This window comes from Solanum stenotomum, chromosome 1 (genome assembly GCF_019186545.1).
Source record: "Solanum stenotomum isolate F172 chromosome 1, ASM1918654v1, whole genome shotgun sequence".
In the NCBI taxonomy this organism is placed as follows: domain Eukaryota; kingdom Viridiplantae; phylum Streptophyta; class Magnoliopsida; order Solanales; family Solanaceae; genus Solanum; species Solanum stenotomum.
Window position 1 is genome coordinate 50,239,858 of NC_064282.1, and position 15,677 is coordinate 50,255,534.

General features: G+C 27.8%; 1 protein-coding gene across 1 annotated transcript; it reads left to right on the forward strand.

Annotated features, from left to right (window-relative positions):
* Positions 1 to 11,191: 11,191 nt before the first annotated feature.
* Positions 11,192 to 12,872, forward strand: LOC125846599 (probable WRKY transcription factor 48). The gene is made up of 3 exons (XM_049526141.1): positions 11,192 to 11,736; positions 11,934 to 12,077; positions 12,338 to 12,872. The coding sequence occupies exons 1-3, from the start codon at positions 11,339 to 11,341 to the stop codon at positions 12,804 to 12,806; spliced, it is 1,011 nt and encodes a 336-aa protein (XP_049382098.1). The 5' UTR covers positions 11,192 to 11,338; the 3' UTR covers positions 12,807 to 12,872.
* The last annotated feature ends 2,805 nt before the right edge of the window (positions 12,873 to 15,677 follow it).

Here is a 15,677-nt window from a genome sequence, read left to right on the forward strand (position 1 = left end):
TAAGTCGAAAACGTACAAACATCACCTACAAGGAACTCAGAACTAGCGAACCACCCTTATTCATTACCTCATATCCGCCCTAACAACACATAGCAATAATATCTAACCCTCCAAACTCTTTGTCCACAAGCCTATACATGTCATCTCCAACATCTATAAGATGCTATGCAATAAAAGTAGGTCTAACTACTCAATTAAAAGAAGCTTAGCCTACTTCGGCGCCAAGCAACAACTGATTAACCTTGTCCATGAATTTGCTCCCCAGAAGCAACCTTTGGTGAATGAGCATTGGAATTCCATAGACTTTCACCTCCCTTGCATGGTAATTCTCCCTCCTTCATTGCTCCCTTGCCCCGGCTTCCTTTGGAGGGTTTTCGGAAAACCCTTTGTCTATTTACTCCTTCCAAATGTGGAAGGAAAATAAAAGATGGCACAATAGTTAGGTTGATGAAATTCGACGTCCCGCTATAGAGGCGCTTAGACAGCTATAGCGGCCCCACCATAGTGAGAAGGCTTCCCTTATGGCGGGCTGACGTCAGTCCAACCCGAAAAATTAATTTTTAGCCAAAAAATCATCGTTTGCTCAAATTTTAAAATTTTTTGCACTACACTATCAGAATTTTGGGACTGTACGAGGTGTCCTTTAGTAACAACCGATCAGATCGTTACAAAATCGTACACTAACGACTTCTAAAGTGAAATCATTTTAGCAAAAAACATTTAAAATTGAAGGATGAGATATCTAATGAATGGCCTTAGTCCAACACTATGCAATGTGATTCAATTTTCAATTAATATGCATCTTTATGTTCATTTAGTTAAGTGTTATAATGTAATATCATATCTTCAGTATTATAAAATCTAACATGTTTGAATGTAATGAAGCAAAAAATAAAAACAAGATAGTAAGTATTTAATTAAATACACAATTAACCCCTATAATATATGTTTGTTATTTACTAAAAAGGGAACAACACATTTGTAGATGGATACCTAAAGAATAAAACGACAAACAACACATTAATTGTTTTATAAATTAACCCAATAACAAACTAGCAGTATCAACTATTGAGGTCACTTGGCCAACGGGTCCTGATATAGCATGTTTTCAAGCAAATAAAACACCTCTTATCCATGCAAATAGGGACAATAATCATTTCATTCATAATTATATGTTTATCCTACTCTCCTTAAGCATTCTCATATTTAGTGTTTGCAAGTAAGCAAATAAGAGAAGGTGGATTATGTGTCATCTCCTAGGAAAAAAATAATTTATTGAACATTTATTTGAAAAGCTTGCAATCACAGTACATGCAAACATAGTTATTCGACTCAATATCGCGAATAGTAAAAAAACTAATGATGTGAGAGGATGACATTATGATAAACTCTCCACTTTCACATGAATATTTTTTCCTCAAACAGTGACTTAATGAATATTTTTTCCTTTACCTGCATATGCAAATGTCAAAATCTCAAAGACCTCATTATCTCTTTGTAATTTATTATATTAGTGTGAATCTAGGCCCTTATCCAATATTCATCGAACTTCTTTTAAGATGGGGCGATCAATACTCATTTTTATCAGTTTTGCCACAAGGATGCCTCTTCCAACAAAAGTGTTAGTGTGTTGCGACCTACTTTTTTTCAACAACTATGCAAAAATGTAAAGTGTCTAAAAGTATATTAGGAACAAATTTTATATGGAAAACTTCTTGCTCAAAAGAAAGTAAAAAAACACATACAATAAACGATGACAAAAGTTACAAAGATTCATCCCAAAACCTAGTAAGCATCAATACAGAACTACTATAGAAGATCAAGTACATAACTAGACATATACAAATAATCAGGTTGTCTCGAAATATAAAAGACTAGTCAAAATATATAGAAAGAGATGATTGAACTTCGGATTCTAGTGAGCTCACCCTCAGTCTCCGAGAATATTTGCACGACTAGAACTCATCTGCATCAGGAAAAAGAGATGAAGTGCAATATGAGAACCAAAAAAATGAGTACTCAGTAGACATCATAGGCCGACCAAGCTCGAGATTATAAAAGCATAGTAAAATGTGAATTAGTAAAATGGTAAGTAAGTTAGTTATAAGGAATATTAAGCACACCTAATAAATCACCCTTTCTAAACATGTAGAAAATTTCCTAGCAAGCTTAATTCGGTAACTATCTTCTAAACACACCTAACAAATCATCCCATACTTTGATATATATTGGCATTGACAATTTAATTTTTTTAATAAGGTATTTTATATCGAGTTTCCAACAATTTCAGTTTTTTTTCTAAAAAAGCTTATTATGTCTTCAAGAGGAATCAAATCATCATAAAGAATAGACAAAAGGGTCTGGTGAATCCTTATACTTGTATGCGTTTGTATTGTGAATTCTTTTACTTAATTTTTTACCAACTAAACTCCTAAACTCAAAAATTTCATTTTATAAGAGGCACAAGTATTATGTGGCAGATAATACTTGTGTGAGGTCCTCTCATACCTTGCCAAGTGGACTTTAAGTCCCACTTGATAAAAAGACTAAAGACCCTCTATCTTTTTGCTATTCAAAAACCTTTTCTTTTTTATTTCTTAGTTCAGTTAATGCTTTTTAAATTTATACTCCCTTCAGTTTTATTATTTTCATCCATTTTTAATTGTTATAGTTTCTTTTTTTAGAGTTAAACTATAAAAAAATTGACTTTTACGATATATTTTTCATCATATTTTATATACAAAAAATGACAATTTATAGTATTTTTCGTATAGCTTTTTAATATATAAATTTTTTGTTTTATATCGAATTAATGTAATCTAATTTAACTTTGAAATTGGTCAAATTAACTTGCGCAACATGACAAATAAAAGTAGACAGATGGAATATTTACTTGTCAAGTATTTTTATAATTTAATTTTTCTTTTTACTTATCATTTTTGACAAATCAAGGAAGAACAATTTTTTTCTATTATACCCTCAATTTATTATCATTCAGTTCATGTATTTAAAATACATAGTGAGTAAATATGTTTAAGACTCTATTAATTAATAAGTGTAAAATGTCAAACTCATTATACCAATTATTATTTTCTTAATAGGTGTGTCAAGTTAAAATCAGACAAGTAAAAAGGGACAGAGCCACGGAGGGAGTATTTTTTATTTCTCTATTCAGATATGCCTTTTAAATATTTTAGAAAAAAAAATGAAAAATTGGGGATAGGGGAAGGAGAAATGGGGAAGGGATTATATTACAATATGAAAAATCGAATCAAGAGTTCAGGTAATTAATCAATTACGCTAAACTTTATTATTTTCTTACCAAGTATTTTCATTCATCAAAACCTCAAATTTAATATTTTTATAGGTCTGTTTGTGATTTGGTTTGTATCAATTTTTATTAAAATACAAAACGTTAAAAATTAAGTTAAGCAAAAAAATATACTGGAGAATGGTATGAGGAAAAAGAAAAGATTACAAATGAATGACAAAAAAGTGAGGAAATGAAATGGGTAAATTATGGGACCTACCTGTACAAATGTCAATTAAAGAGTCCCTCACACAACTGACACTAGTTGTGCCTCTCAGGGTCGTTTGGTAGAAAGTATTAGGAGAAATAGTCTATATATTATGTATGATATTAATTACTACTATATTTGGTAGAATTTTTGGGCCTAAGTATTACTAATCCATGAATTAGTTATACACCACATAGTATTATATGATGTATTACTAAAACCTTCAATTTGGTGGTATTAGTAATACATTGGATTTAATACCATGAGATTATATATCTAAAGACAAAAATATCCCTAAAATCATTTTATTTATTTTCTTGAGTTTATATTTTATATTTGTACTAGTGAATTTATTTAAATAAATTAGCTTACAACTTTTGTTATTTAGGGAGAGTTTTTTATTGATAAATAAATGCAATGCATATCAATATAATATTTAAAATATGAGTTGTTTACATTTACTTATTGAAAAGGCGAATATATCACCACACGACGTTTGTGATCTTAATTGAATATATTATTTGTTGATTTATATGTGGCTTCTAATTATTTGTTTTTTGAACAATTTATAAATTGCATATATATTAAAACTACAACTTGCAATTTTTATGTATAAATGTAGATGAGTTATTTGATTTTACTATTGTTTATCGTCTTTTCGATTTTAAAGTAGATGATCTATCTATTCTAAATTGAAAATTAACGTGTTTTTTAAGTGATTGATTTATTAAGATGATAATTATTTACCCTCAAATAATTCAAGTGAGAAAATAGCAAACATGACAACAAAATTGTTCTTCTCCCAGCTAGTTAAAAAGCCATATAAAAATAATATTGTCCGGCAATTATCTACCTTGTCCCGATTATATAAAATAGAAAATCTCATAATAATTCAAGGGTATAATTGGAAAGAAGTTTTTTGTAGAGTTCTAATCCAAACACAAGATGAGTTGGGAAGCAATGAACCAAATACTTGATAAAAATATGTTATGCATTACTAATCCCAACACTATTAATCCCTGCATTACTAATCCCTACGTTACTAATCACTGCGTTATTTATTTTTCTACCAAACGACCCTTTACAGAATAATTTTTTTCCTAAACTCAATCAAAAAATAATTTTTAAACCCCTCCTACCATGTGTCTCGCTCACTCTCCCTTGATTAGATGACATGTCAAATACATGTCACATAAATTAATACCACGTCATAATTATCTTTATTAACTATTTTTAAAAATTATTAATTTATTCTTTAATGTAATTTTTGTGTTTCCACTCATCTTCTACCCGATCCCACCGTGAAATGGCCAAAAATTCGCCTGGAGAAAGTTGTCACCACCACCACTCTTCTTGCCGGTGAGACCACAAATACTTTCTCCTTGACACGTCTCCATCTCCATCGATCACCCTCACCATTTTCCTTTCCTTCTTCTCCAACATCCACAAATTCAGAAACCCTAAGCCGCCACACCACAACTCTGGCGGCCAAACCTCTTCGCCTGTCGTGACCATCTCCTCGCCCCTCACCCGTCTCGTTCTCCCTTGTATTGTCATCCTTTCTCTACACCACCAGTCATCCCCTGCAAAACACTAGGGACCGCCTATCCTTGCTGCCTCTGCCAAATCAGCAGGAGACTCTCCGCCACCTCCATCGAACCAGTATGCCAGGAGACTCCTCGGCGCATCCGCGTATCAGACCGTCTAAAGAAAATGAAAGAAAAAGAAGGGTTGAGCAGGGATTGGGATGGCTGAAAAAGTAGGTGGGTGGGGTGAAGAAGAAGGGTTTTTTTAATTATTTTTTTATTCTTTTATAATTTTAAATATGGTGTTCACTTGCCTTAATACGCGTGTATTCACACTCTCTAGCCAACCCGATCATCTTAATGTCACATAAGCATGGTCAATGGTTATAGAGGGACTTAACATATTGCAATTTATTGAGTTTAAGGATCCAGTTGATAAAAAGTTAAGTAGAAAGGTTAATAATACAAATGCGTACAAGTATAGGGGTCCATCAAACCCTTTTGCCTAAAGAATATAGCAAAAAACTTAAGCAAGTTCTATTTCTGGACTAAGAAATTACTACCTCCGTCCACTTTTAAATGTCATAGTTTTCATTTTAGAGTCAACCTATTAAAAATTTGACTAACATTTTATGATATATTTTTTCATCATATTGATATGCAAAATATTATAATTTATAATACTTTTCATATAGTTTTTGAATATATTAAGTTTTTGTTTAAAAAATCGAATTAATATAATATAATTTAACTTTGAAAATTAGTCAAATTGACTTTCGAAAAGCACAACATGACAAATAAAAATGGATGGAGGGAGTACTTAGTTAATGCATTCCAGACAAATACTCCCTCCGTCCAACAATACTTGTCAAATTTAGAAAATCAAGAGATAATTTACCTTTTGTATCTATTTTACTCTTGCTATTAAATATTACTAGTATATGTGCCCGCGCGTTGCGCAGATGATTTAAAATGTAATAATTTTATAATTAAAAATAATTAATAAAATATATAATGCACTTAATAATATATTTAATTTATTATAATAATTATATAATAAAAGAAATCATTAACCTGTGTATTTGAGCAATATTAAATTAGTATTATTAGTACACAATTTAATTTATTGTATTAAAATAATGTGTATATATATATATTCTTTTTATGTCGTTTGAATAAAAAAAAAATATTAATAATTTATCAATTCTAAGTTTCTAACCTTCCATATGAAATATTTGATATCATAAAAGACTAAATAACATGTTGAAATATTTTATATATGTTTTATTCAAAATTAAAAGATTCAAAATATTATTTATTGTATTAACTTGTGTAAAATATAATAGAAAATTGATAAAAATGTAATAATAATCTTAATTAGTACAACACTATATTAGATTTAATCAATGTATGTAGAGGATATATTAAATTTTAATTTGAATTATATCAGAAAACATATGGCTATGAAGGAGAGACTGTTTATTTGAAATTTATCCAATAAAGCATATTATGTATAAGTATAGTTATCTTTGAATTAGATTTTAAAAAGGTAAAAATTGAAAATTAAAAACTTATCGTATATTTTAAAATCACAATTTCAACTTAATTTAATGTTGTTATATAATATTGTGAATAGTCTTAAATTTGCTAAATGACTTATAATAGTGATATTGTTCAAGATAGAATTTAACGCTAGCTAGATATAGATAAATATTATTTATCTTAAATTCAAAAGTTTAAATTTTATTTCTCATAAAATTATTTTCCAATTTTGAAATTTGATTGTCCTTTAAAAGTAATATTATGAAAAATGCCTTCTATGTCATAGACAGTGATAGAGATTATCATTATATAATTTTTGCTATGACAATTCCTCAATTATTTTGTGCTAAGGTTGAAAATTCATAAAAATAAATAAATAAATATATAATAATAAAATAATAATAATAATTGGATTATTATTATTATTATTATTATATTATTATTATTATTTCTATTTTTTAGATTATAGGTTATATCTTATTAAAAAAATATTTATTTTAAAATGCAAACAAAAAAATCTGAAATAAAACTTAAAATATTAAATAATATTTAAATGATAAATTTTAAAATAAACTTCCATGCGTGGGGTTTTTTAAATAAATAATTTAAATTTAAAAGTTATTCAATTTGTTTAGAAGTAGGAGTGTAATGGGAAGTTTTAAAACTCCCTATTTAATTGGGTAATTATTATTATTTTCAAAATAAAGATTAAAACACCATTTTTTTCTATACGTGATTTTTTTTAAAATAAATATTTTTAATTTAAAAGTTTTTCAAATTTGTTTAGAAGTGGGAGTGTAATGGGAAGTTTTAAAACTTCCTATTTAATTGGATAATTATTACTATTTTTTCAAAATAAAGATTAAAACGACATATTTAGTTGGCTGTTTTTTTAAAAAAAATTAATACATTATTATTATTATTATTATTAGTTTAAGTTAAAAATAAAGTTATTGTTATTGTTATTGTTATTGTTATTGTTATTGTTATTGTTATTGTTATTGTTATTGTTGTTGTTGTTGTTGTTATTATTATTATTATTATTATTATTATTATTATTATTATTATTATTATTATTATTATTATCATCATTATTATTAGTTCAATTTTTTTATATATAAGAAAGATAGAACATATAGATTATATGTTATATTATTAGTTCAATATATATATATATAAAAGTAAAGATAGAACATAATAGATTATAGTTTATAATTTATAAGAAAAAAATGGATATAAAACTTTAAATATTAATAATATTTAAATGATAAATTTTAAAAGAAACTTCCATACCTAGGTTTTTTAAATAAATAATTTAAATATTTTTAATTTAAAAGTTTTTCAATTTGCTTAGAAGTAGGAGTGTAATGGGAAGTGTTAAAACTCCCATTTAGTTGGAAATTACTTTTCTTTTCAAAATAAAGATTAAAATGTCATATTTAGTTGGATGTTTTTTTTTAAAATTTAATATATTATTATTAGTATTATTGTTATTATTATAGATTATTATTAATTATTAGTTCAATTATTTTAATCAATAAAGATAGAACATATATATTATAAGTTGTATTTTCCTTAGAAATATTTATTTTAATTACAAATAACAAAAAAGAAATTGATATAAAACTTCAAATTATTAAATATTATTTAAATGATGAATTTTAAAAGAAACTTATATACGTGGGTTTATAATATGAGGATATCTAATTAGATGTCATTTAGAAATGATAAAATAAAAGTAATATTTAAACGTAATTAGTTTCAATAATTTAAATTAAGATATTTCAAAGGATAATACTTGATAGTTCTTCCATAAAATTAGGCTCAAAAACTAAATTTTAGATGTTGAACTTCCGTGTGATTTTTTATTTTTATTTTTTATATTTTCAAAGTTAAATTTTTTTATTTTAAACTTGAAAACCACAAAAATTAGCATTTCTATTTTACAATTTAATTTAAATATTTCTGTTTTTTTTAATCTATGTTGGATATTTCTTAAAATATAATACATTATTATTATTATTAGTTCGATTTTTTTTATCAGTAAAGATAGAACAGATTATAGGCTATATTTTATTTAAAAGTTTTTATTTTAAAATTCAAATTAGAAAAAAAATCTGATGTAAACTTAATATATTAAATAATATTTAAATGTTAAATTTTAAAAGAAACATTCATACGTGGGTTTTTTAAATAGATAGTTTTAATTTAAAAGTTTTTCAATTTGCTTAGAAGTAGGATTGTTATGAGAAGTTTTAAAACTCCCTATTTAGTAGGATAATTACTTCTTTTTTTCAAAATAAAGATTAAAACACCATATTTAGTTGGATGTTTTTTTTAAAATTTAATATATTATTATTATTATTTATTATTATTATAATATTAATATTATTAGTTTGATCTTTTTATCAGTAAAGATAGAACAAATAGATTATAACTTGTATTTTCTAAAAAAATAATTATTTTTAAATGCAAATAAGAAAAAAAATTGAGAAAAAACTTCAAAATATTAAATATTATTTAAAATGATGAATTTTAAAAGAAGCTTTCATTGGTGGGTTTATATATTGAGGATATGGAATTAGATGTTAATTTTAAATAATAAAATTGAATTAATTTTTAAATGTAAAAATAACTGCCATTTCAAATCCAAATTTGAAAAATCTGGAAACTGTATAACCGTTGTTATGTGAAATTTTTTAATAATCTTATCCTTTTTTATTATATCAGTTTTTTCTCTTTCAAATAAAAATAGACTCGAATATTTTTTAACTGATTCGCTTAAATTTTTCTAAACATTTTTACCCTTTAACTTTAATACCATTTAATTAAAAAATGGAAAAAAGATCAGTTTATTTAAAAATGATATTAAGACTTTTTAAATTTCTGCCCAAATTTTCTGACCATTTAGCATTACTGTTTTAGGAATTCATTACTGCCATTGATAAGAAAAAACTAAACTAAAAACAACTACATCAGTTTAAAGTAATAATAATAAAAAAAATCTAACCTCCAAATGTACATAAGCAAATTTTAAAAAGTTAACGAAAAAAACAAAACAAAGAAAGTACATCTCCTTTAAACTAATAAAACTCTTTAAATATAATTAGAGTTACTTCAATAACTCAATATTTGCATATAGCCATGTATTCTTCTCGCAACCAACATCCTCACTCGTAAAACTTATAAATTACTACTTACAATGTGGATATTATTTCAATTTAGAATCCAAAACTGTGTCATCTAAAGAGTCCAAATAAAACTAAAAGTGTTATGCAATTTTATTCACAATTAAAGTTAGTAGAATTAGAAATCTTAAATAAGAAAAATATGAATCTATCACTGAAATTTATGTGAGAATTTATCACTAAAATCAAATAAATATAAATAAACAAATAAACAATTAAACTTACATGGCTAGTGTTTCTAATGATAGCCTATTGTCGCGGGCTCGCGGCATAACGATTACAGAAGAACTCACAATTTCCAAAATTTTATGTCATGGAAACTGATTTTGATTTCAAGAAACAAAAGGAGTACAGAAGGCTATTACTTATACTTAAAGAGATAAAACCGCTTCAAGTGTGCTTATGTATATTTTTTATTTTTTATTTTAGAAAAACTTGGGAAGTTACATTTTTAAAAAAATAAAAAACCGTCTTTACAGTTTTTTTTCCTTTTTATGTTTGTAATTTTTATTTTTAATTTTGGATTTTTTAATTCTAGATAAACGTGGGACGTTATACATTTTATAAAAAAATTGAACTCATAACCTTTTTTTCAGTTTTTTTCCTTTTATGTTTGTAATTTTTTTTTGGATTTTAAATAATTTAATAATAAATTATTATTATTATTATTATTATTATTATTATTATTATATGCATTTATTTTGCTATAAATAAGGAGGTTGTGGAAAGATAGTTAAAAATATTTTTCCACAAAAAAAGGAACCATAAACGTTTGAAATTAAAAGTTAATTTAAAAATCATTTAAAAATAAAATAGTAATTTATCATTATGTAATTAATAATAATTTTTAATTAATATAAAAGTCTGTTTTTTTGTGGTGCTGACACGTAGGCGTTATCACCTCTCCTATTATATATATATATAGATTTATCATCTAACACATTTTTCAAAATATTAAATTTAATAAAGTCAAAGGATAATAAAGTAATATTACCCTATTATTTATTATTTCTTAAGGGGTGTATCAAATCAATAATTGATAACTATTATTGGACAGATGAAGTAATAACAACAGTTAAATAGTATAATTTCACAATGTGGAATCTCAAAAAGGGTAAAAGGTATGTAGACATTATCCTACCCAAAAATAAAGAGGGTAGAATGCTTAAATGCATTACTTATGCATATTTTGCAATAGCAAATAATAATCAATTAGTATTAAATAAAGTTAGTATGGTCAATTATTTTCCATTTGAACATGGTCGCAATTCACCGGCATTTACCGGTCAACCTCGAACTCGTAGGTGGAAAAACTAAAATCCCAATTCCACCCCCATATATGGGACCAAAACCTTTCCTCCCAAAATAAATAAAGAAACAAAAAAGGTGTCTGTCTTCACACTTGAAACCCAAAGCACAAAAGCCTATACAAAAAAGTCTTAAACTTTCTCTCACTACTTTTGTTCTACAGTAACAACACAAGTAGCTCCAGTTTTGAGCAAAAAAAAGAGAGAAAAATGAAGAAGAATCTATTCTTTTGATCGAGTCCTTTAGTCCGTCGCCTATGGATGAGAACGAAAAGAAGAAGCTAAAACCAACAGAAACGATGAGTGCTTTGTTTCCCGATGAGAGTAGTAGTTTTTTCTTTGATATGCCTTTATGTGAAACCGAAAAAGGCTCTTCTTCTCCAATGAGCTTAATTGAATCCATGTTTGCTTCTCATGATGATCCAATTACTGATTCTTCTTCTCTATTCGATTTGCTTCAACCTCCACCTTCTCCTCCACCACCACCACCCGATGTAGCTTTGTTGATTCCCTCTCCGATTGCTAATACTTCTGCTAATTCCTCCGAAATCTCTTCATCGTCAACTGAAGTTGCAGCGAATAATGAGCATCAACAGATGATTGAAACAGTAGAGCAACAACTTGAAAATGATGAGGACAAGATCGATAACCTACAGTGAGCCTTTAAATTAATTTTGCACCATTTTTATGGATAAAGACAGTTTCTCTTTTTATATATTTTAAATAAAAAGTTTTTTTTTTTATGCATCATTAGTCAACAAAATCTAGGAAGATTTTTGTTTATGATTTAATTTTCTTTTTATGCAAATTAAATTAATAAGTTTGAATGATGGATACTGTTTAATTAATTAGGTTAAATCCGAAAAAGAGGAAGACAAGGAAGGAAAGAGAGCCCAGATTTGCGTTCATGACTAAAAGTGAAATTGATCATTTGGATGATGGTTTTAGATGGAGAAAATACGGACAAAAAGCTGTGAAAAACAGTCCTTTTCCCAGGTATGAATGTATATTCACACAAACACGCAATTTCTTCTTAATTAATTATCTACCTACTATTAATCTTTATTAGTAATTTATTCTCATCCACCGCTTTTATATATATATAATATATATAATCATAACGGAATGTTGTTTTTTTTTTTTTTTTTACTTTTAGATTTTATATTTTCTAATANTTTTTTTTTTTTTTTTAACTTTTAGATTTTATATTTTCTAATACTAGTCAAACAATTTGATTTTGTTGTTTAATAATGAAGGAGTTACTATCGTTGCACTACTGCAACATGTGGTGTGAAGAAGAGAGTGGAAAGGTCTTCTGAAGATCCATCAATAGTTGTTACAACTTATGAAGGTGTTCACACACATCCATGCCCCGTTACGCCACGTGGCAGCATTGGCTTTTTTCCAGAAACCACTGGCTATAGTGGTGGCTCCATTGGTGGTCTTGGTGTTGGTCTTGGTGGTGTTGCTAGTAATTCGTCTTTGTTTTTCCCAGAATTCAATTATCAAGCTCAACAACAACAACAATCGACCTACTTTCAGACACCAACATTACCACCTATAAACAGTTTTACTACTGATTCGTCATTGTTTTCAACTACTAATTCATCCCAAGAAGGAATGTTATCGCCATCAACTTCATCGTCTTTGGCTAGAGATCATGGGCTTCTGCAGGATATGGTGCCATCCCAAATGAGGCCAACAGACCCAAAACAAAATCAGTAGGAGAGAATGAGATCATTATCAATTGGTATGTTAGTTTATTTAACTGATGAATCTTAATTTAGATAGGAACCCCCCATCAACAATTAATTAATTATTAGAAACTATTAATTTCCCCTAATTAATTAATGTGGTACAATGACTAGCTTATTAATCAACCATAGCTATGAACTTCTTTTTGTTTTATGGGGTAATTAGCTAGCTTTTTCATGTATAATATATAGTAGCAGGATTCTTTCAGTACTTGTTAATTACTTATATTTCTTAGTTTTTTAACATTCTGGTTCTTCATCTTTGATTTGTATATTCGTTTATTTCGTTTCTTTTTTAGGGATGGGATATAATTTCTGTACCATTAAAATTACTGGAATTGCATGCATGTGCATTTGTTCTTGACATCAGCGGAATATATTGGACGTTTAGGGTTTTCTCATTCATCCGAGTTGATTTATTCGATCGAAATGTATATAAATGCAGGGTAAGAAGGAAGCCATAACTATAAATTGTTCTTAGCTTTGCTTTATTTGGAATATCCCCTCTTCTCTTCTTGGGTGAAATCCATCCCTTTATATCTTCTTAACTTTAACCTCTCCCTGGGGAAAAGAAGAGACAATTTTAAACCACAAATTGTTCATTAATTTCTTATTAATTATATCTAAGAGTTAGGCTAATCAAATTATCATACTAGCAGCTAGCTAGTTGTTCTCTTATCTATAAGTATAATATAAATCAAGTTCTAGCTCTCCACCACTAAGGTAGCCTAGCCACCAAGATATGACCTTAACTATATCCTACATATGATCTTTAAGGTTGCCACACTACTAACTTTTTGAGCTATTACCTTTTTTTTATGGTATAAGGGTCAAGTATTTGAAATAAATTGACCCGACTAATCCAGATTCAAAGCTACCCATTAGGTTTTTCCATTCTAAGAGTTAATCAAACATGAACCTTTTGGTTAAGGGTGAACGTACCTCATCCATCCCGTTCCCACCACACCTCTTGATGGTACGTACGTAGCGAGCTAGTTTTGTTGATAAACTCTATATATAGGTAGAAGAGCTATATGTGAGAGTATCAATTCCATTGATGATGATGAGTTGATTATCTAGGTGTAGAGGGTGATGTGTGTGTTTGATGGCTCAATGTTCCATTTTAAGGTAAGTCTCAAGGAGCTTTCATGAGTAGGAGGAGGGGAAAGGGCAAGGGTGTATGTATATATGTATATGATGATGAGTACTAAGTAGGAGCATGGCGTCAGATTTTGTTAAAGATTTTAAATGCATATAGTTCAAGTAAATGTACTTACTACAACCATCTCTGACACTCTTTTTGCTTGAAATGTCCACTTCAATTCAATACCATATGCCACTTCTAGCCAAGCATCATTTCTTGCCTACACTATTCTGATTCCAACTTTGATATATGCCTACTCACCAAACTCCACACCTTCTATACCTTCCTATTTATTATATTCCCCATCCTTCCATATTATATATAGAGAGAGCTTAACCAACATGGGTTATGGTGCAGTAGTGAGACTACTAATTCACTCTTAATCAAAGGTCTCGAGTTTGAGCTTTGAGTATGGAAAAAATCATGTTGGGAGCGTCACCTCCAAATGAGCTCTGTTGTGCGCAATCCAAATTTAGTCGGGCTCCAATATGAATTCCGGTGGAAAACCAATATATATATATATATATGGAGCTTAATTCTTCAATGAGATTTTTTATTTGTTTATTTAAAGCAAATACAAAATTATGTGCATGTTATTATTTCTGTCATATCATGTGTTATGTCAAGATCGGGGCAGGGTTTTAATTAGAAGAGGAAACATCACATAATTTATCAACACCAAATCATCACATGACAATAATTAAACAACAAAAAATGACTAATTAATGCTGCTATACTTAGTTACATGTCATTTTTTATAGTCTTAAAATCAAATAATCAGAAATGTTCTCATATTGGAAAGAACGTAAAAAGAACCTTTTAGAGAAAGACCTTTCCCATAATTAATGCCATATAATAATATATTCACTTTTGTCTGAGTTCAAATAAGTGGCTGATTATGCAAATAATTTAACGTTGCCAAACATTCGAGTCTCGTCAACTTTTTGGGATCCGAGCCTCGGATGGTGATTCTGTCAGTTCCATTGAGTTTGAAACGTTGAATTTGATCCAGTATGGTGGTTGGTTAGAGTCCCAAGACCTTAGGTTGTGATTCGGGTATTTAGGTAAAAATTTAATTTTTAGCCTAAAGGAGACAATTACATTGGCTTCAAAACATATTTTATGAATAATTTAATTTGCACTATTAATTTGTGTTTATAGGGTTCCAGATGACTTTTGAGGATCAAAAAGATATTTTGAAGGTTGATGATGCATACTTTTAGCTGCGAAATCCTACAAACAAGAGCACACATTGTGCTTGTAAATAATTATTATTAAAATTAGATTGATTTCTATCTTCTTGATCAATATAGTTGCATGTTTCATTTTGATTCAAATATTTTTTATCAGTGAATCCAAAAGAATAAGATAAATATGAAGCATCACCATTTCTATCAAGTAAATTGACATGGATCAATAATTAAAGTCACACACATACGTTTAATTTGTATACATTTTTAGTAGGTTTAATTTAGGCAAAATTAATTAGTTACTTTAATTACTTTTTCTTAATAAGGAAACCATTAGATAGTGATCTTACAACCAAACAAAAAAATCATGAAGAATGTAATGGAAAAGCTAGCTTAAAAATTCAATCAACATAAGGAATCAGAATTCAACAAAAATAATTGGATTTCACTGTAAAGGGACATAAATTTTTAAATATTCTCTGCCAGTACACTACATTGAAATATTCAT

Bases quoted from the DNA above. Each gene is read 5' to 3' on its own strand.
- LOC125846599 (XM_049526141.1), top strand. From the start codon at position 11,339: ATGGATGAGAACGAAAAGAAGAAGCTAAAACCAACAGAAACGATGAGT. The intron at 11,737-11,933 runs GTGAGCCTTTAA...TTAATTAATTAG, and splicing joins GACAAGATCGATAACCTACA to GTTAAATCCGAAAAAGAGGA. The intron at 12,078-12,337 runs GTATGAATGTAT...TTAATAATGAAG, and splicing joins AAAAACAGTCCTTTTCCCAG to GAGTTACTATCGTTGCACTA.